The sequence below is a fragment of the Eleginops maclovinus genome, chromosome 7 (genome assembly GCF_036324505.1).
Source record: "Eleginops maclovinus isolate JMC-PN-2008 ecotype Puerto Natales chromosome 7, JC_Emac_rtc_rv5, whole genome shotgun sequence".
NCBI classification, from domain to species: Eukaryota; Metazoa; Chordata; class Actinopteri; order Perciformes; family Eleginopidae; genus Eleginops; species Eleginops maclovinus.
Genome location: NC_086355.1, coordinates 3,475,623 through 3,495,934, shown reverse-complemented (window position 1 = coordinate 3,495,934; position 20,312 = coordinate 3,475,623). Strand labels below are relative to the sequence as shown.

General features: G+C 41.3%; 2 protein-coding genes and 1 long non-coding RNA gene across 5 annotated transcripts in view; 1 reads left to right on the top strand and 2 right to left on the bottom strand.

The window, feature by feature from the left end:
- Positions 1 to 3,588: 3,588 nt before the first annotated feature.
- Positions 3,589 to 18,811, bottom strand: LOC134866925 (interleukin-1 receptor-like 2). Of its 2 annotated transcripts, none has more exons than XM_063887151.1 (11): positions 18,545 to 18,811; positions 11,802 to 12,006; positions 10,948 to 11,113; positions 9,639 to 9,801; positions 9,440 to 9,511; positions 8,858 to 8,984; positions 7,916 to 8,055; positions 7,476 to 7,622; positions 6,808 to 6,969; positions 5,445 to 5,651; positions 3,589 to 4,516 (listed from the first exon to the last, which is right to left on the bottom strand). In XM_063887151.1, the coding sequence occupies exons 1-11, from the start codon at positions 18,597 to 18,599 to the stop codon at positions 4,326 to 4,328; spliced, it is 1,635 nt and encodes a 544-aa protein (XP_063743221.1). In that variant the 5' UTR covers positions 18,600 to 18,811; the 3' UTR covers positions 3,589 to 4,325. The 2 variants fall into 2 exon arrangements, with proteins under 2 accessions (XP_063743221.1, XP_063743222.1); XM_063887152.1 differs by lacking the exon at positions 18,545 to 18,811 and adding an exon at positions 14,209 to 14,721.
- The window catches only part of LOC134866927 (interleukin-1 receptor type 2), a 46,931-nt gene continuing 37,968 nt past the window's right edge, over positions 11,350 to 20,312 (bottom strand). Inside the window, exon 11 of the transcript XR_010166090.1 lies at positions 11,350 to 11,407. The gene's annotated coding sequence lies outside the window, so the exon portion shown is untranslated. The remainder of the gene's footprint in view (positions 11,408 to 20,312) is intronic.
- Positions 13,283 to 20,312, top strand: part of LOC134866928 (uncharacterized) — a 44,404-nt gene continuing 37,374 nt past the window's right edge. The window contains exon 1 of one of the 2 annotated variants that reach the window (XR_010166091.1): positions 13,283 to 13,586. This is a non-coding gene — a long non-coding RNA (uncharacterized LOC134866928). Of the gene's footprint in view, positions 13,587 to 15,038; positions 15,285 to 20,312 lie in introns of those variants that run through there. The other variant, XR_010166092.1, reaches the window with a different exon arrangement.

The following is a 20,312-nucleotide window of genomic DNA, read 5'->3' as shown; positions in this document are numbered from 1 at the left end:
TTTTTTGTTTACATATGTTAACCTCTCAACCTTGATCAAATGTATGAAGAATACTCATATTTTTAGCATCTGATGTGGTTTTTAACCCTAACAGACCACAATGACTGGCAGTGTGAGCTTATAGTGGCCTATGATTGGGGGAAGAGATATGTGTTTTGGGTAAAAAGGTTAACTTGTGTATCAGAAAGCAAACTGTCCAGCATTATACAACAGTAAAATATAAATAAAGTTTAGAAATGTGCAAAAATCAAACAAAATGTTGCATGGATTTGACAAAAAAAGTCTATAAAAACAATATTAAGGGGTTTATTCTCCGGTATATAAGGCTGGAGATTGAGGTTGAAGAAAGGTGCCTGTACAGGATGTTTGACAGAAAGTGAATAAGACAACAAAGATAACAACTTGACGTTTCTCTGAAAAGCTGAACAGGAAATGTTTGTGCAAGATTCATAGAATATGTTGATAAGGGAGATCCTGCTTAGGACATTAGTTTTTAGTTTCCAGTAAAGCTATACAAGCCTGTAAGAGCACTCTCTCTCATACATGGTTGAACTTAAAATGTTAAGTTAAATAACGCATAAACAAAGATCCCATCATTAGACAAACTATGATTCAATAATTCAGTTTACTGCGCCTTTCTTTTCCCACACCTGGATATTTTTTAAAACAACATTGGCATTTCATTTGTAGCAATATTTTTGGTCCATGGTCAGCCAAATACTAGCTAAACAACAAGGAATATTTACATTGCATGATTACAGACAGGCCCAATCAGGATCCTTCCAAAATGGCAAGGTTTCCATCCATCCATCCCACGCTCGAGAACAAGACCCCAAGAAACAAGGTTTCCACAGCGCTGATTACAGTCCTCACAGGAGACAGGAATGTTAATAGAGTTACACTGTTGTGCCAATAGCTTTGAACACTATTTGTTTGAGCACCTGTTTCCTGCTATTTTTACAAAGTGAGGCACGCTGCTGTTTTGCTTTTGTAATCAAACGTCGATAACCCGAGGTGATGCACAACCCCAACATCTGTGACTGGGTTTGCTGGTGTAGAAAAGAATGTGAGTTTACAGACGGTCCACCCGGGAAAAGTCACTTCAAAAAACACCCTGATGTTCACAGCTTTCCCTAACAGATGACTCCACAAAGTCTTTGGGTGATCAGCAAAGTTTCCAGGGACGTCTCATCCTCATAATTGAGTAATAAGTTATTTCTGCAGTTCATTGAAGTCGACAGAGTTGGAAAAGCCTTAGGCCTACTCAATGAATCATTCTAATGGATGTTAACGATGCCGTTCGAAGTAACTCAATTATCCACATGACGCATTGAGTGATAATTCATCATCAGCGGTATGTTATAAGTGAACTGAGAAGAAGACGGGAAATAACTTTATGGTTGTGTTTACGTGTTCCCAGTGACGTGCGGTGAAGTTCATGGCTGGCGAGGCACTGACGTCATCACAATCAGATTTGAACTGGACTCACTAGCACCCACTGCCATGAGGCAGGAGAACTGCGTGCCTCACCTAGTCTCTCTTCGCAGCGGTTTTGCTCAGCACAAGAGACACGTTACAGACATACAGTCAGTGGCGGTGCGTCAATAGTGGGCGCTTGGGCGCCGCCCACCCTGACTTTTTGAGTTAAAAAACGTTATATATACAACATAATTGAAATAAGAAATGTACCGTGTTTATGGGTTAAATGTGTATGGGAGACCACTGTCAAGAACTGCTAAAATGTGTCCGGACATAATATATTGCCATTCGCCTTTTCTGAGAATAGGCAGGTCGGCTACCGTCCGTGGGCGCCGATAACATGGGAGTCTATGGGAGAGCTTATACTTTTCTCAGTCATTTTAGCAAGGATAGCTTTTCATTGGGGGATGAAACTTCTTCTTTGCGCCCACAGCCAATGGCATTGTTTCTTAGTTCAATGTGACATCCTTAGATACGCGATTGGACTATTTCGGCGAATCAGCATCGTTATCATTCCCTAACCACAAGCGTAAAGAGCAGCACCGTAGCAAGCTGAAACTTAGATTGAGTGAATATGGCGACATCGATGGCTGAGAACTCCGTGCAAGCTCTACTTAAAACACCGTTTCATCGACTATCAGATGTCGAAAAGTAGAAATTGAAAGACTTGGGACCCGAGCGTCCGGATTTAAACATTCAACAGACGACCACTGATCGCGGGAGAACCTACACTCGGACTTTCTCCTCAAACTTGTATGCTAAGCAGAATTGGTTAGCTGGTTGTACAGTGAGCAATGCCTTTTTTTGTTTCCCTTGTCTGTTATTTCAAAGTCCTGGGACTGAAACACTTTGGACTACAACCGGGATGAAGGATCTAAAGCACTTCACACAAAAATGTAAGAAGCACGAATGTGGCCGCAGCCACCTAACCAACTGTCTTAAGCTAAACCTCTAAAAAAGTGCTATTTAAACCGTGCCGCCCAACTGCGCCCCCCCCCCAAAAAAATGTTCGCCAGCCGCCACTGCATACAGTTGACAAAAAACACTGTATATTATATACACCAGCTAAAGTATGGAAATTAGTTAATATAGCCAGAGTGTTTGAACATTTTAATAGCGACATACAGACAGCAGTTACAGTCTCACTGTATAGCATGTCAGCAGGTTGGTGCCTCACCGAGCAGCCGTTCTCAGTGTTTGAACGTGAATATGAAAATTCAGCGATTTTGGATCAAAATAATGTAAAACTGGTGAAATTAAAAGGAAAATAACTTAATACAAACAACTGGATAAATATGATCATTAAATTTATTTCTTCATTTTACTTTTCATGATGACCTCACCTGCCTCCCCTCACCGCACGTCACTGCATGTTCCCATGACACTGTCACCAAATAAGTAGTTGGCTCATACAAGTCTCAATAAGGTGGATTCGTCAAACATTCTTTTCCTGAGACCCATTACTTTTTTTGCGGGTAAAATGACAGGCCCCAGGCCCCGGCCGTTGCGCAACTGGCTGGGGCACCTTCACCGTACGCCGGCGACCCGGGTTCGATTCCCGACCATTGGTGCTTTCCGGATCCCACCCCGTCTCTCTCTCTCCCCCACTTTCCTGTCACTCTCCTATCCAATTAAAGGCAAAAAGCCCCAAAAAATAACTTTTAAAAAGTGTTAATGACACCCTGAGGCATAGCATGACTCAGCAGTAATGAAATACAGGTTGATATCACTGTGGGAAAATAACTAACATACATTTCCATTCAGAACAAATTACACATGTCTTTGGAAAACCCTTTCCTACGGTGGACGACAGGTGCAAACACGCTACAACGACCGAAAACGTTTCCGTTAGGAGAAACCCGCTGCAGCTTAAAAAGAATGCAAATATAAAAACACAAATGTTCCCAAACACATGCAAAAGACTTGTCATCTTCATCAGGTTGCAAGAAGCTCAAACAGAACAGGAACCAGGGGGACACTAAAAAGTGACGCACACAGTTGGGAAAGGAGCGCCAGGTGGCGTTCGGGGGTTATAAAGTTGTCCCTTTTGTTTGAAACTTACCCAAGACGCAAGTTAAATTGGCTCCTGTGGAAAAGAAGGCCCACACATCAGGATAAATATTATTTATTTTAATAAAAACTCACGCAGTTGTCAGATAATAAATACATACAGTGTTTTCAGGGCAAAAATGAGGTCTAATACAGTAGGTCATTCCAGGTTCAATGTAGCACTGAAACACTGAGTGCAAGAAGTGAAATTGTGGACCTTCATAAAAGTTTTCCCTTCATGAGCGTTCACATTTCTTTCTGATCAATATTTTACCGTTAAAAACAGAGCTTTGTTATGTCTTTTTTCTTCTTCATTAAGTACAAGGACATTTTAACATCAAAACTTTGACTGTCTAATTACCAAGCCACAACAGCCTTGAATATATACAATAAAGGCAACATTTACAATAGTAAATTACACTTGCAACCCCTGAGACCTGTAGAGTTATGTGGAATAGCCAAAGAGGAAAGTCTGTAACATGTGGAGCAAATTAAATGTTCCTGTTTCATAGCAGGAGGAAATCCAGCAGATGTCTCTCTGTCCAGATTGCAACCACATGGCATGCTTTCACAGACCAATGAGTCAGACAATGGGCGTTGTTTGTATATACGTAATCCATTACGTGTATACAAACAACGCTGTGGTGTATTATTGCGGGGAGCTTCGGATCAGGGGAGAGTAGGTTTGAGTCCCACTGCAGTCAGCATGTCGTTGTGTCCCTGAGCAAGAAACTTCAGCGGGAAAGTCTTCTTATCCAGATAAATATTCCCATATAGCATCACATTTCTCACTGGGTTTAAACAATAGTGTGTTGTTTCCCTGCCGGCACTGAGGGCATATGGTACCTCAGATGCTTCCAGAAGTTTCTGTTTGAGCTAAACTTGATATGTTTTTTGGTTTTGAGGGAGGGTTTCTTCCACTTCAAAGCTCCTTGTTTCCTCTGGATGTAGCGCAGAGACTCTGGCAGACATCTGTAATCCACCGAGCCTATAGGGGAATATCATAAAATGACGACCATATATTTAAATACACAGATTCATAAATGTACATCTTTACAATAATTAGTGAGACAATTTGAGCATGTTTCCTCTTGACACATTTCAGAGCTTCTGGTAATTACAGTTAGTTTACAGCAATGGGGGAACCAGTCTTCAGATCCTAATGCAAGTAAAACAGAGCTCAGTCTGCTCTGGTTGGTTAGCTGGCAGGTTCTGTTCAGATTGGCCAACGGCTTAGAGGTGTCCCGCCCCTTAGCCTATTACGTAAAATGTGTTGGAGCGCTAGCCAATAGAAGTGCTAGTGTTAAATATACACTACGTCACTATGTTACGGAAGTAAACAAAAGAGTCCAATGGAGGCGATTCAAATGTTACTTAAGTAATGTAGTAGCAGCAAAACATACTTAAAGACCAAATCCTAAAGTACTCATTATCCAAAGAGGCTATTTTCGGAATAGTATTAATTACATAATTTGACAGCTGTTAAGAGGAGGAGATGACTGATGACTTTTTCTTCTCCCAGGTATCTCCATCCATAATAGTGTGTGTGTTTTAGTTGATTTAATGATATAAAACCTGCAAAAGTTAGCTATTTCGTCAAATACAAGTAGTAAGTAAAAAGTATATGTAATATTTGCAGCCAAAATGTAGTAGAGTAGAAGTATAAGGAAGCATAAAAGCAAAAATACTAGTGCATGTGCCTCCAAAATGTATAAATACATACTTGAGTACTTTCCTTCCCATCACCGTGTAGAATTACATGGAAATACTCAAGTAAAGTACAAAGTATGTCAACATAATACATGTTCTTCTATTCCTAAAATAGCTAAAATTACTTTTCACTTTCATGCCGAGACCTTGAAAATATACCTACTACTCTCAGGTGTGTTTTATAAACACTACGAGTGTTTGCTCACCGATTTCCACCAGGATGACTCGGGGCTCGTTGCGGGTCAGAGCGTCGTGGAGGCCGATTTTCTGCTCATAGCAAAGCTGCGTCTGGTTGTCACACAGGGGCTCTACTTCATCTGTTTTTCCCTCAGTGGAGGATTTTATCTCTGGTGACAGGATGATGATCAACCTGCGGCACCGACATACCATGGAAGAGATGACACCATGCACCGCTGCAGGAGAACACAGGAAACAGAAGGAATTGAGCTAAAGGACTGACTCATCATTACAGTGAAATCAAAATGGTAACAAAAATTTACCATTTGCCAAAGAATAAACACAATCTTCTGAAACAAACAGTAGTGAAGGGCCATGATTGGCTCTGTATACAATGTTAGCATTCGCCTATACTGCCTATGCACAGGGCCGGCCCTTGTTAAGAGAAAGATGTATGCTTAATGGCGCCACTAGAGGGTGCCCCCCACCAATCCGGCGCCCTAGGAAGGCGCCTAGTTCGCCTATGCCCAGGGCCGGCCCTGCATACACCAACACGGGCAATACGAGGTTCCCAGAGCCAGTTGTGGAAGTCCCCCCGAACTGTCTTTGTGCATACAATTTATAGAAGAAAATGTGTGTGCGTGTTCACAGGAGGAATCAATGACAATGTATGCCTCACTAAATGACATGTGTCCGTTCATAGGGGCCCCCTAATGTACTTCGGAGGTTGCCCACCATATGGCCCCTGAACCACATCTTCCCTGCACTCTCTATGACCTCAGAGAGTGACTAACGGAACAGATGTAATACACCACAAGGCAAAAGTGGTCAGGATTAGCCATATTTCTTTTGCTTTCATTATATTGTGAAATATTTTAAGATGTATAAAAAATGTTCAAATTGGACTAACTGTATTTTCTTTTGTCTTTCTGTACATGTAGTTCTACGGTATATTACTGTACGTGTTTCAGCAAGACTGAGCACTGCAATAAATATCAGTGAAAAGAACTCTTGAGTCCATCACAACCAGTCATTGGGCGGCATACCCAACATTTTGAGTGGCAATCTGGACAGTACATTATGCAGGATATTTTCTCAATGCTAAAAGTCAGTTTCACCAAATTGGTCGGCTGTTTATCTTTTGGGGACAATGTTACCACAAAGTAATGTCGCATGCAAGAGTGTCTCTGAATGCACCACCTAAGGAACGCAGCAATTGCAATGCCAAAATATCCACTGTGATTGTTTACCTTATATCAAGTGCTCAAGTGCATTTGAAATATCTGCATTTTGGATTCTCCATTTTCATCCAAACAGTGTTTTTTCCAATAAAACTCCCCAAGGCAACTTTAAATGTAAACCCAGTGAGAGTGTGTGGTACTGTGTCCTGACCTTCTCCAGGGCAGTCGTCCCGTCCTCGGATGAACAGCGAGTAGCCCTGTGTCTCCAGTTCCTTCGGCAGGATCTGCATGGCGAAGTTTGCCGTCACATCCGAAGTCAGCGTGTCTGGATGGAGGAAGCTCACATAGGCGTCGTAGAGCTTCCCGTCTGAAACTGTAGAGAGGACAATGTCTCTGTAAAGCCAAATCTGCCTGAAATGCCTCCATTACACTCCTTTGTTTACTTCAGTAACATAATGACATCACTATGTTACACTTGCGCTTCTATTGGCTAGCTCTCCAATACATTGTATGTGACAGGTTAAGGGGCGGGACATCTCTAAGCAGTAAACCAATCACAGCAGCCGACCAGCTAACCAATCAGAGCAGACTGGGCTCTGGTTTCAGACAGAGGGTGAAAAGAGGTGCTGCAGCACAGGCAGTATGAGAAACAAAGAGCTTTCTGAACATTACAGCATGGAGACATGTCCCAGGAGAGACACTACATACTCATTTGAAAATGTGCCGAAAATGTTCACTTTTCTATAGAAGCTTCAATGTGTTCATTCAATAAGGCTGACATCATTTACGTCTTGTGCAATTATTACAAACAACAGACTTCAGGCTGGCTTACAGTCAGAAGATTCTAGAGAAAAGTACGTTCAACAAACAAACACCTACTTTGTTGTTTGGAGAAATGTCTCAACAGTTTCCTGTAGGCCAACACCAGATCTACTCTGAAGAAGAGGAAGGCAGCGGTCGCTGCCAGGACAGCGAGGGAGGCTGAGATGCAGAGAGAGACGCTGGTGTAGAGGGCACGGTGGTCCGCTGGAGAGAGGAGGGGGATGTTAAACAAAATAGATAAACATGTTGTCCGGGAAATCTTCCATGAAGGATCACGTCTGTGGAAACCTCATATGAAAACATGGAGATTTTGTTTCCATCTTCCAAGATAAAAGTCTGTGTGTTTTGCTCCGGGAAAGACTCAAAAGTACTTACAACACTAAACACAGATAGATACTGTATGTCAGGGCTGAAACCTTTTGGGATTTTAATGTGGTGCTTAAAGTTTTACATTCCTTTGGGTCTACATTGTCTTGGATAATGGAGAAAAAAAATACCTTCTTGGAGCCACAATATTCCGCATTTGTGTCCAATGGAGGTCTGCACGCAGCAGGAAAACGGGACATTGATGAACTGACGGAGAACTTTGGGGATGGACAGAGTGGACACACCTTTCACTCTGCCGCCTTCGTGAACACTAAAAGGGAAAGGAACAGTCATACAGCTATCGATCAGTCATAGTAATATAGAAAGAAATGAAAGTTTTGTCTTCATGCTTTTCTTTATCTTTCATTCTGCTTCGTTTTAAAGAGGCCCTATTTTGATTTTGGGGTGTTTCCTTTCCTGTAGTGTCTTATATAGGTTTGTGTGCATGTAAATGGTCTGCAAAGGCTAAAATCCCTGTAGTCCCCCCAGAGGGAGTTTCTCTCCCACACACTCACCGTCCCCCCGCATGAAACGCCTCATTGGACTATTTTCTTTTACTTCTTTAACATAGTGACATCACACTGTCACGCTTCTATTAGCTAGCGCTCCAACACATTGTACGTGATAGGCTAAGAGACATGTCTAAGTGGTTGACCAATCCCAACACAGCCGGTCAGCTAACCAATCAGAGCAGACTGGGCTCTGGTTTCAGACAGAGGGTGAAAAGAGGTGCTGCAGCACAGGCAGTATGAGAAAACTAAAGAGCTTTTTGAACATTAAAGCATGGAGACATGTCCCAGGAGAGACACTACATACTGGTATGAACCTGGAAATGAGCATTACATGTCCTCTGTACTAGAGTATTCGATCCCTATGAAGTCCAGTTTGTGGCCTAATGTTTTTACCTAACCCAGAAACAAAATGTTCATCGTCTTATTTAATTAGTACACAAATGCATTGCAATGTTTGTCATCTTGTGATTTCACGACTAGTCAAGGAGTGTGTAGTAGCTCATCTTATTTTGCCAGTACATGGTCTCCATGAAACAACATGATGGGACAAATAAAACTCACTGGTGCCAGGAATCCTTGAGTCCATCAAAATCATCGCTGAAAGTGTTGTTGACAAACCAAAACATTTCGGTGTCATTGTCCTCACTATAGCCGATGTAGGCCTTACACTTCAGCTCCACTGGCGTACCTGGAAGTCAGTGAGAGAACAAAGCAGCTCATCATACTCAACCTGAAATAAGTCCTATGAATACTTTTACATTTCAACTTCAAAAAGACTCTAAAATGTACGGTGATATGGACAAAAGAAAAGATGTTTCTGATGCTCATAAGTTGTTGGGTATTTTTTTTTGTCCATATCCTATTAGTGGCTCCTCCTCCTATCATTAGGAATTAAAGATGTCTGACAAGGTAAATGCACAAAAAAAAAGAAGCTCAAACTAAAGTAGGAATCCTTCTTCATAGTTATAAAATGCTGCAGGACTTCGAGTAGACCAGTCTGTTCATTTTACTCTGAATTCTCAATAGAGAACAGGCCGGCTACAGCAGGAAGTGACAGTGATATTGTCAGTAGATGACACCTCTCAAACCTGACAGACATACAGTGTGTGTGTTGCTATGAATTTGTGAAAGAGTGACACTTACCCTCTTTAACCACGACCACTGCCTGTTGAGGGTACTCCACTATAGGTTCGGCTGCAATCACTGTGCCAATCTCTAAAGACACGTAATCATTGTAAAAGAAAACACATGATCAGCATATCTGAATGAAAATCTGACTAAAATAAATGAATGGTTCTCCAGGCTCATGACGGTTCAGGCTGGAGCGACCTGCAGTACTCACTTGTGATATTCAGCCGTATGCTGCGTGCTGCAGTGAAATTCTGGCCGTTGAAGGTGAAGTCTACCAGGCAGGTGTATTTCCCAGCATCCCTCTTTGAGGATCCATTCAGTCTCATTAATCCGTCTTTATCTACAGATGTGTACCGCTGCACTGGTTTGCAGTCCTGGAGTGACGGTAAGGACAAGATCATGTTTAAAGAGGGTCTATTATTCCATTTTGAGGTTTTCCCATTTCCTAGAGCAGACTGGGCTCTGGTTTCAGACAGAGGGTGAAAAGAGGTGCTGCAGCACAGGCAGTATGAGAAACATAAAGAGCTTTTTGAACATTAAAGCATGGAGACATGTCCCAGGAGAGACACTACATACTGGTTGGACCTGATCCCTCTGAAGAGCACTTTCCAAAAATGTTAATGCCTCACACAAAGACACAGTTTGACCAACAGGGGACGTGTTTTATGGGTGGGACAAAGACACATTTGTATGCCTTGATAAGACAACTTAAATAAAATGAAAAGAAAATCAGAAGTATATTTTGAATTAATGGAGAATATCTGAGCCAGAAACAGTGACTTCTTGGAGTCCAGAACAAGTCAAGAACACATAACCTCCCATAAAACTGTCCAGCAGTGGCTCAGTCAGTAGGGGCTTGGACTGGGAATCGTAGGGTTGCCGGTTCAAGTCCCCGAACAGACTTGAAATATGGAAAGTGGACTGCTACTTGGAGAGGTCCCAGTTCACCTCCTAGGCCCTGCTGTGGTGCCCTTGAGCAAGGCACCAGACACCTCCAATCCCCCCTCCCCATTGCTCCCCGGGCACTGTACAATAGCTGCCCACTGGTCCTAGTACTAGGATGGGTTAAATGCAGAGGACCAATTTTCACTGTGTGTGTGATGATTTTGACATGGTTTAAATATACCACACAAACAAGCTTGATAGTGTACATACAATAGTTTTATGTTCTACTGTACTTATACATTCTTTACTACAGCACAACTAAAAGGAACCAGGCTCAACATCATTGGCATCATTGGTAGGGTACATGTCAGCACACATGTTCCGGATGTGAACGACAGGGGGCAGTGCTGCATTTTTCAAGCAATAATGCAGAGGACAGAAATCCCAAAACACCTATCTGTTTCCAAACCATAAATAAAGAATAAATGTTGTCCCTGAAAATCAACACTACTTGCTGTTCTCATGTTTATGCTTTCATTGATTGGTCCTTTGTGATAAATTAGAAAACTAAATTAGAAGAAAAGAAACGTAAAGCACATAAAAATGGAGCAAAGAGCACATGGAGCTGTGCATACCTTCAGCCATCGTATATTCCTTTCGGTATTTAGTTTGAATATCTCTTTCTGTTTGCAGGGAACACTACTGCTGACGTCCTCAGCGAAGGATATGGTTTCAGGTCCTTCAGGACACGCGTCACTGGACACTGACAGCCCGATGGTCACCCTCAATCCAGTCTTACCCCTAAGGAAATAAATAAACGGTGAGGCAGTTTCAGGACAGGTCAACCTAAAAGCCAGCATTCAAAACTGTACAGATCTTGTTTATTTGCAGAAGAAAAAAGAAATAAAGACACTTTACTAACTGTATTTATAAAGAGATTTTCCAAATATTACTAAATGCTTTACAGGGTTTGAGCCAGGACTAAAAACATTAAACATGTTCACATTAGTATGTAGTGTCTCTCCTGGGACATGTCTCCATGCTTTAATGTTCAAAAAGCTCTTTATGTTTCTCATACTGCCTGTGCTGCAGCACCTCTTTTCACCCTCTGTCTGAAACCAGAGCCCAGTCTGCTCTGATTGGTCAGCTGGCAGTCTCTGTTGTGATGAGATGTCCCAACCCTTAGTTTATCATGTACAATGTGTTGGAGCGCTAGCCAATAGGAGCGCATGTGTTACATAGGGACGTCACGATGTTCAGGGAGTAAACAAAGTAGATTTTAGACTTAGCGGACTGTTCACATGCACACAAACCTTCATAACACACTACAGGAAAGGGACACCTACAAAAGAGCTTTTTTAAAACCCTAAATTATGGAAATACAAAGATTATATCTGCCTTAAGATGCTTATAGGGCTCAATTGTTACAACAAAATATTAGAAACCCTTTGCTGTACTTCAGATTCCTTCAAATCTCAAGTTTCTTTACCTTTTCTCACAGGTATACGACCCATTATGAGACATCTGCACAGGCAGGAACCACAGTAAGCCGTCGATGACCTCCACTCCAGGCGGCAGGTTGTGCCCCCCCTCTCGGCTCCACGTCACGTTGGTGTGTTTGTCTTCAGGCGGGCACCGCAGCACAAAGAGGTAGCCAGCACTCACATGGTAGAGATCTGACACCCCACAGTGGCCTGAATGGGACAGTGCAAGGAAAGACAATTAAAAACACACTTACTGTAACAGTACATGGTTTAGGGTTTAACCCACATTTCACGTGTTAGCGCATGTTCAGCAGTTTTTGAACGAATGAAAGACCAATTTCATTCTTTTTCTAGGATTATTTTGTATTATTAATATTATCAGAGGTGGGACTCAGATTTTATACTTGAGTAAAGTAGAAGTACTCAGGTCTTGTACTTAAGTAAAGTAGAAGTACTCAGATCTTGTACTTGAGTAAAGTAGAAGTACTCAGATCTTGTACTTGAGTAAAGTAGACGTACTCAGGTCTTGTACTTGAGTAAAAGTAGAAGTACTCAGGTCTTGTACTTGAGTAAAGTAGAAGTACTCAGGTCTTGTACTTAAGTAAATTAGAAGTACTCAGGTCTTGTACTTGAGTAAAAGTAGAAGTACTCAGGTCTTGTACTTGAGTAAAAGTAGAAGTACTCAGGTCTTGTACTTAAGTAAAGTAGAAGTACTCAGATCTTGTACTTGAGTAAAAGTAGAAGTATTCAGGTCTTGTACTTGAGAAAACAAGAAGGACGACATTTAAATGTATGAGTGAAAGCCTGATTATACATGAATATACACAGGTGCTAGAAGTACTCAGATCTTGTACTTGAGTAAAAGTAGAAGTACTCAGATCTTGTACTTGAGTAAAGTAGAAGTACTCAGATCTTGTACTTGAGTAAAGTAGAAGTACTCAGGTCTTGTACTTGAGTAAAGTAGAAGTACTCAGGTCTTGTACTTGAGTAAAGTAGAAGTACCAGAGTGTAGGAATACTCTGTCACAGTAAAAGTATTCTAAATGTTCCTCCAGTGAAAGTAGAAAGTACTCTCATCTAAATGTACTTAAAGTAGTGACAGTAAAAGTAGTCATTGTCTGATTGGTCCATTTCAGAATAATATCTCTGATATGTTTTATAATGATTGATCATTAAAGTGTTCTCAGAGCTGGTAAAGGTGCAGCTAGTTTGAATGGCTTTGTATACTGCAGGGTAGCTGCTGGATTTACTGCAGGTGAACTACAGTCTGATTTAAGGGCTGATTATATTTACCATCATTAATCCTAATCTGCCTAGCAACTAAAGGGATTAAATAAATGTAGTAGAAGAGTACACCTATTCACCTCCGAACTGTAGTAAAGTAGTAGCATAAAATGTAAATACTCAAGTAAAGTATCTCAAAATCGTACTTAGGTACAGTACTTTGTAAATGTACTCTGATTATTATTTTGCTTGTTTCTCTCAGATCTGGCAACACTGCGGCTCAACCATTCTTTCTGAGGTTTCCCGTAGATCCAACACTACGACCACGTGCAAAAACCGAAGTTAGTGCAAAGGAAACAGGCCACAGGTTAGTTACCCGAAGCAAATGAGCAAACAGAAAGTAAAAACATTTGGATTATTAAAAGTCTGGTGAAACTACATATTTGGAGGAAATTTAGGAGGATGCAAACAGCACCGCGATGCTGGAGCTGAAATCGATGCACGAGCCTGGGGATTTTACCTGGCGCTGGATACCTCTGCACACAGGAGGGCAACAAAACCCCCCAGGTAAGACAGCTGACTTTATTTTTGATTGATTTATCTGCCGAATTTAAATGCAATTGAATGCAGAAGCTCTGAAAGTCTCGTGTGTTTCTGTCCCCCGCTTACTGTACGTTTTATTTTACTAATTTGCTCCATAGCTTTGATTGTTTATTAGCCTAACTGTACATGCAGTTTTGATCAGAAGATCTGTAGGCAACGGTGCAATTGAGGTTTGATTGTCGGCACACAGCTTTACTATATATATAGGGTTTGGACTGGAAATCCCACCATGCAGTTATGACTGTTCACAGGAAGCATGACCAACTGTTGAGTGATTTGCACACAGGCTGCTGTCTCTGCTTTGTTTACCTGCACCATATTGCTCTACTGACTAAATCCTGTATTGACACATTTGCGATGATGCATTGAATGAAGCTGTGTATTTCCACTACTGATTTAGAGGTAGTCATCTGCAATGTGTGAGTAATGTAAGCAAACAAAAACGCTACCTAAGGACTACAGGGCGCAATCTGGTTGATGTCAATTGTTGTCGTGTCCTCCCTCTGTGTTGTTGGTTCAAGCCACCAGACGCCTTAAACAGACATTTTCTAACGCATTCTTCCTTGTTTCTATTTGTTTTACTTACAGTTGTGTTGACTTGTTTGGTCCTCGGATGATGGTGATATTGCGCGATGTTTGTTCAAAATAAAATAACACGCTTTTTACACAGATAGCAAAGAAAATAGGCCTTTACAATAGTCAAAAAGCAAATTAATCCACAGAAGCAAAACTCTAATGAAATAATTAACAACTTAGGGCGTCCTTTCTTTCTACCTAAAGGACAGTATAACTGCCAAACATAAGAGGGTTAAAAACTGTTCCTAGACGGCGTCTTTTCCACAGGTTGCCCATCTATCGCTTAGAGGCTGGCTTTGTGGGAATTGTAGTCCTTTATACCTTTTGGACTACAAACGTCACCATCTTTTTTTTATTAAGAAAATCTAAATACTGGCTTTAAGAGGTGTATCAAGCTAAAGTAAAGCCTGCAGGAGTTTTAGTGTTCCTCTTTGTGTTCAGATTTCACACTTAGCTGTGTGTGAAACCAGACTTTTAATATCAGCATCGTTCCAGAATGGTATGATCAGTGGCGACTCGTCATTAGGGGCAGGTGAGGGCACAGCCCAGCACAAACTAATTAAAATAATATTTAAAAAAAAACATGTATAAAGTATATGTTTAATTATATTTTAAGTTCATGTTTAGTAGTCATCTACACTGCTGCTTCGGACTGCGTTCGTCTGATTAGTGAGTCCTCAGTGTGCCCATTGAGCCGGGCTGAGCGATGTGGGTCGAGCTCTGGGCTGCCCCTCACTGTGAAAATGAACGTGTGCTGTGAAAACTACACTGCGCATGCTCAGAGTAGTTTTCTATTCAGTGTGTGCGGCAAAAAACAAAAGCACCAGTGGGGCAAAGCGCTCGCATCCCCACTACAACGTCATCTCATGTCCCCGAGCGGATTGGATAGTGCGAGTGCCTTGGAAGTGTAATTGAGAAGAGGAGACGAGAGAGCAGAGAGAATACGTCGCCAGTCATAAATAATAAAAACGGAAAATGAATGAAGTTGACTATTTACTGGAACGCAAATTCGAGACACTGACATTTGGAGAAAACCTGGAGGTAACCGCCGTGCCGCTTTTCTTTTCGAGTGAGCCTTCAGCTTTGGTGAGCGAAAGTATATTTGATTCAAAGTCTACACGGTGCTTTCATGCTGAAGCATTGTGGTTGTTGTTATTGTGAAGTATTGCTTTGTGATAGCGCCCAATATCTCGTCACCACGTTGTGTGTGTAAATGTATGCACTGACAGTGTTGCTCTTTGTTGATCATTTGCAGTTTTGGAGAGACGTCATTTGTTCCCCATTCTCTCTCTCTCTCTCTCTCTCTCTCTCTTTGTATGTGACGACCAGCTAGCTGTTGCCTGGGAACCATGGATAACTTACAGCTATTTGTTGGCCTCTTACAGAAGCACCAGAAGCCTATGTAACATAGGCTATCTAAGGTGTTGGTGCCCCATCTGTTTTTTAAAAATAGAAACGCCACTGGGTACGATTCGTATTTCTTGCACCAAAGTGAGCGACTGAAGACATTTCAATATCCAACTTTAGCCTCCCATGTTAAGCTCGCTCTTGTGTTGCACAAAATTAGGTGAAGAATTTCCTCTGTGACTTCATGCTGACGTCTTTCAAGCAAGGGACTTTTTGAAGTCTCAATCTTACCTATATGACCTATTTAATAAACAAAGGTGTCAGATTGAAAGAACCTACTCACCTTACAAGGTTTTCCCCTCTAACATAAGGTTTAGGTGTGCTGACAATTGTGCTATAATGCATCAAGCTGGTGTTTTTTGCAGCCTGGTTTGGGCTTAAATGTGTTTGTTTACATAGGAGTGAAGAAACTAACATTGGGTGACACACACAACAGTGTTTCCCTACCATTATAAGACTTAAAGCATAACAAAAATAACATAATTGCCAGATGGTGATGAAGTAACAGTGTCTGAATAGATCTTAAACTTTTCAAATGAAGTCAATGGAACCTTCTGTACAACACAATAGGTGCTCGCGGAAATTGTTTGTGTGTTTATGAGGAAAAGAGGTCTTACAGCAGGTAAACATTGTCTTGTAGGACACGCTCACTTCCCAATCTCATTGACACATGCAGTCTCATTCCTAGTGTTAGGGAATATTTTGTGTAAGCTTGTAAATCTTTAGCTCATTTGCATCTCTTCTCTCTGTCCTCCTCTGACCTGGCTCTACGGCCTTGCAGGTGCTGTTATCTTCATTAAGGAGGGGCAGCCTGGGCTTCCGAAGCCTTGCTGTTCCCACAGTGGGTACGAGCTCACGCTGACCTAAGATTGGCTTTATTGTTTAGGCACAGCTAGCTCCAGTTTATCTGGCCCACTATGCTCCAGTAAACACCTTATCTCTGACCTAGATGACAGTTTAAATCAAACGTATTGTCTGAGCTTGTTTAGTCTGGCGTTTGAAGAATGTTGATTACCCATTTGGAACTAGTTCAAACCTCTTCCTATTGTCGAGATCTTCAGAATTGGTTTTGCAACCGCTGTGGCAACTCGTGTCTACAGTAAATGTCTTGTCAATTCTCCGGCCGCAACTCAGAGTAAACCCAACAGTGTTTTGCCATCAACTTCCTGCTCTCCAGCGTCTCTCTGAGTTTCGTCTGCATTGCTTCAGAAGTTTCCACCACACCTAGGAGAGAACTGATAAGCCTTTGTGGCCGCACCCTACAGGGGAGATATGCTGGCCTCAAAGGGACGTTTTCTGGTCGCGGTATTTCTTCTTGTTCCCTGATTTCTGACAAAACTTTAGATTGCATACCCCTACCTATCTGACATGAAGTGTGTGCTACAGACACAAGCTTCTGGCTGGTCTGGCTTGCAGAAACACAGAAAAAGGACATTTTTTTGGTGGTATTTTCACCTAAACTTCTCTTAGTGATCTTAGATAACCCTGTAACGTAATGGCTTCAGCAGTAAAAGGGTGCATAGTAAATCAACTTTACGAGCAACACTTTCTGGGAATAGCTTTTATCTTTCCAATCCATTTCCTTAAAGGTCCCCTATTATGCAAAATGCACTTTTTGCTGTCTTTTATACATGTGTCCCCGGTGTGTAAGGAGACGCCCAAAATGGGTCAGAAATTACAACCCTCTCTTTTAGGAGAAGAGAGAGGGTTGTAATTTCTGACCCACGCCTCTAAAAACTGGGGTACAAACGAGCTGATCCAAATTTGCTATCGATATGACGTCATGTCGGAAATGTGGGCTGGCTTTACTTTGAACTCCTGGCAACGTCCCGCCCACGTGACAAGTCTCAACCTATCGTACACAATTTGCAGTCGCGAGCTGAATCCCCTCCGCAGCACCTCTGTGTCTCTGTGCAGGATGTCTGCAGGAGGGACTGAGAGTTGTTGTATATAATGTCTCTGTTCGAGTGGTAAACACTGAGAACTGTTTCAGAAATAATGCTGGATGTGGTTTGGAACATAATATGGGGTTTAATCACGGCAGCGTTTAGCTGAGTTTCTCCGTTAGAAACTTCTCTCTTCAGACAGAGAGATCATGACGCTGCAAAGGGGCGCGGCCAGCTTCAGCTCAAATTTAAAGAGACAGTCACAGAATCAGCACTTCAGGAACAGGGCTGAAACAGAGGGATAGCAGACATGCTAAAATCAATGATCTGTTTGGTATTTTGAGCAAAACACGTCAGAGACTTGTTGAGGCCTTTAATATATGCCATCAAAGAGCATAATAGGAGACTTTTAACATAACGTTTGAACAAGAGATTAAAAACCAATCATTTGTTTCTCCTTGACCTGAAGTATTAAGTTATCTAACTGGGTAACTTGTTAGGGCGGTTAATATTTATACTTCATGAAGACACCTTTCAATTCAATTCTAATCTTATAATAGCCTTTACCTGTTGCTGAAAAGGCGGGCAATATATTCTGTACATCTCACTTTTGAGGGGAAGTTCTTACCACTTACTCTCAAGCCTATTTTCTCAAACTGACAGGTTATAAACAGGAAAAGCAGTGTTGCAACACACCTACGGATGTGTACTCATTCATATGAACCTGTCTTATGAACTTTGTCTCTACTTCTTTCAACTTCCCAGGTTCGCTTATCATACTGTCTTTATCTCACAGGGTTTAAAGTTGACATCCCCCCCCCCCCACCCCAGTCCATAGAAGCCATGTTAAGTCCTTGTCTTGAAGAAGGATTTGAAACTTAAAATGCTTACAGTCAGCAAATATTTCAAATCAACACTCGTCAAACACCTTTGTGTTGTACATTTCCTGTCAAGAAGCCAGTGTCTGGTTCTTAGAAATGATTTCCAAAAGCAGAAGTTTTTTTTTTAAAGTCTTTGAAGAGCAGAAGAAAGAGACAATAAACAAATACTCACTTTGTGCCACAGTGAGCGTCACAGACAGCAAGTAGACCCAGCCGGCTGCTTTCATTGTCCTGGTGCGTGTAGAAACACGGGATACATCTTGTTAAAGTCCCCTGTGATTTCTCAGACATGGTTTATGTTTTTAACCACTCTGAAATCTCTGCAATAGATAATGCTTCTTAGCACATTTCCTGACGGGTCACTGTCTTGAAAGACTTCCAATAAGGGGAAGTGAGAGGTGCCGTGTACTGCTCACACAAGGAAGGCGGGCCAAAACACTCCCGGTAAAATCCAGGGAAGTTCCACTGACGGGACTGGGTTTGAGAAAGGTCAAACATTTAAAGGAGCTCTCTCTTTCTCTGTCTATTTAACCCCCCGCCCCCGAAATGATCTCAATTCTTCTGTCTATTTTCATGAGAGCTGAAACTGGTTTTGTCAGTTATTAGAGCACTTTGGTTCTAAATATGCAGTACAGTCCTTTCCTATTCTGCAGCTGTGACATGGACTTACTCAGATATTTATGCCAATGAGGAAATGCCAATGAGGTGACTGTATGACTTATTTGTCTTTGTATTGTACTTTTTAAATAAAGTCTTACAGGCTTTGCACACATAGCGAGTCATTTTATGCCATTTAATTGCACATATAATCCTGGAAAGGTAAGAATTATTTAATCGTCAGTAGATAACAAATGGATATGAGGTAGTTTATTGTAGGATAGTTTGCCCCTGACACTGACATATCAGAGCATATTTAATCTAGTTATCCAAGTTAAATGTTAACATAATAATTGAGTCAAAATGAAATCTGTTTCTTTGAAAATGCGTGCAAATATTATACTGTGTACATTTGAGTTGCCAAAAATGAAGAAAAAGTTCATTCAAAAAAACAGTTCGGTATAAATCCCCTAAAACTAACACCAAAGGTGGGAATTAACGAGGATTTCCATTTTATGCTACTCTGTACTTTTACTCCACTACATGTATTTAATCCCTTTAGTTGCTAGGCAGATTAGGATTAATGATGGTAAATATAATCTCCTTTAAATCAGACTGTAGTTCACCTGCAGTAAATCCAGCAGCTACCCTGCAGTATACAAAGCCATTCAAACTAGCTGCACCTTTACCAGCTCTGAGAACACTTTAATGATCAATCATTATAAAACATATCAGAGATATTATTCTGAAATGGACCAATCAGACAATGACTACTTTTACTGTCGCTACTTTAAGTACATTTAGAGGAGAGTACTTTCTACTTTCACTGGAGGAACATTTAGAATACTTTTACTGTGACAGAGTATTCCTACACTCTGGTACTTCTACTTTACTCAAGTACAAGATCTGAGTACTTGTACTTTACTCAAGTACAAGATCTGAGTACTTCTACTTTTACTCAAGTACAAGATCTGAGTACTTCTACTTTACTCAAGTACAAGACCTGAGTACTTCTACTTTTACTCAAGTACAAGATCTGAGTACTTCTACTTTTACTCAAGTACAAGACCTGAGTACTTCTACTTTACTCAAGTACAAGATCTGAGTACTTCTACTTTACTCAAGTACAAGATCTGAGTACTTCTACTTTACTCAAGTACAAGACCTGAGTACTTCTACTTTTACTCAACTACAAGATCTGAGTACTTCTACTTTACTCAAGTACAAGATCTGTGTACTTCTACTTTACTCAAGTACAAGATCTGAGTACTTCTACTTTACTCAAGTACAAGATCTGAGTAATTCTACTTTACTCAAGTACAAGACCTGAGTACTTCTACTTT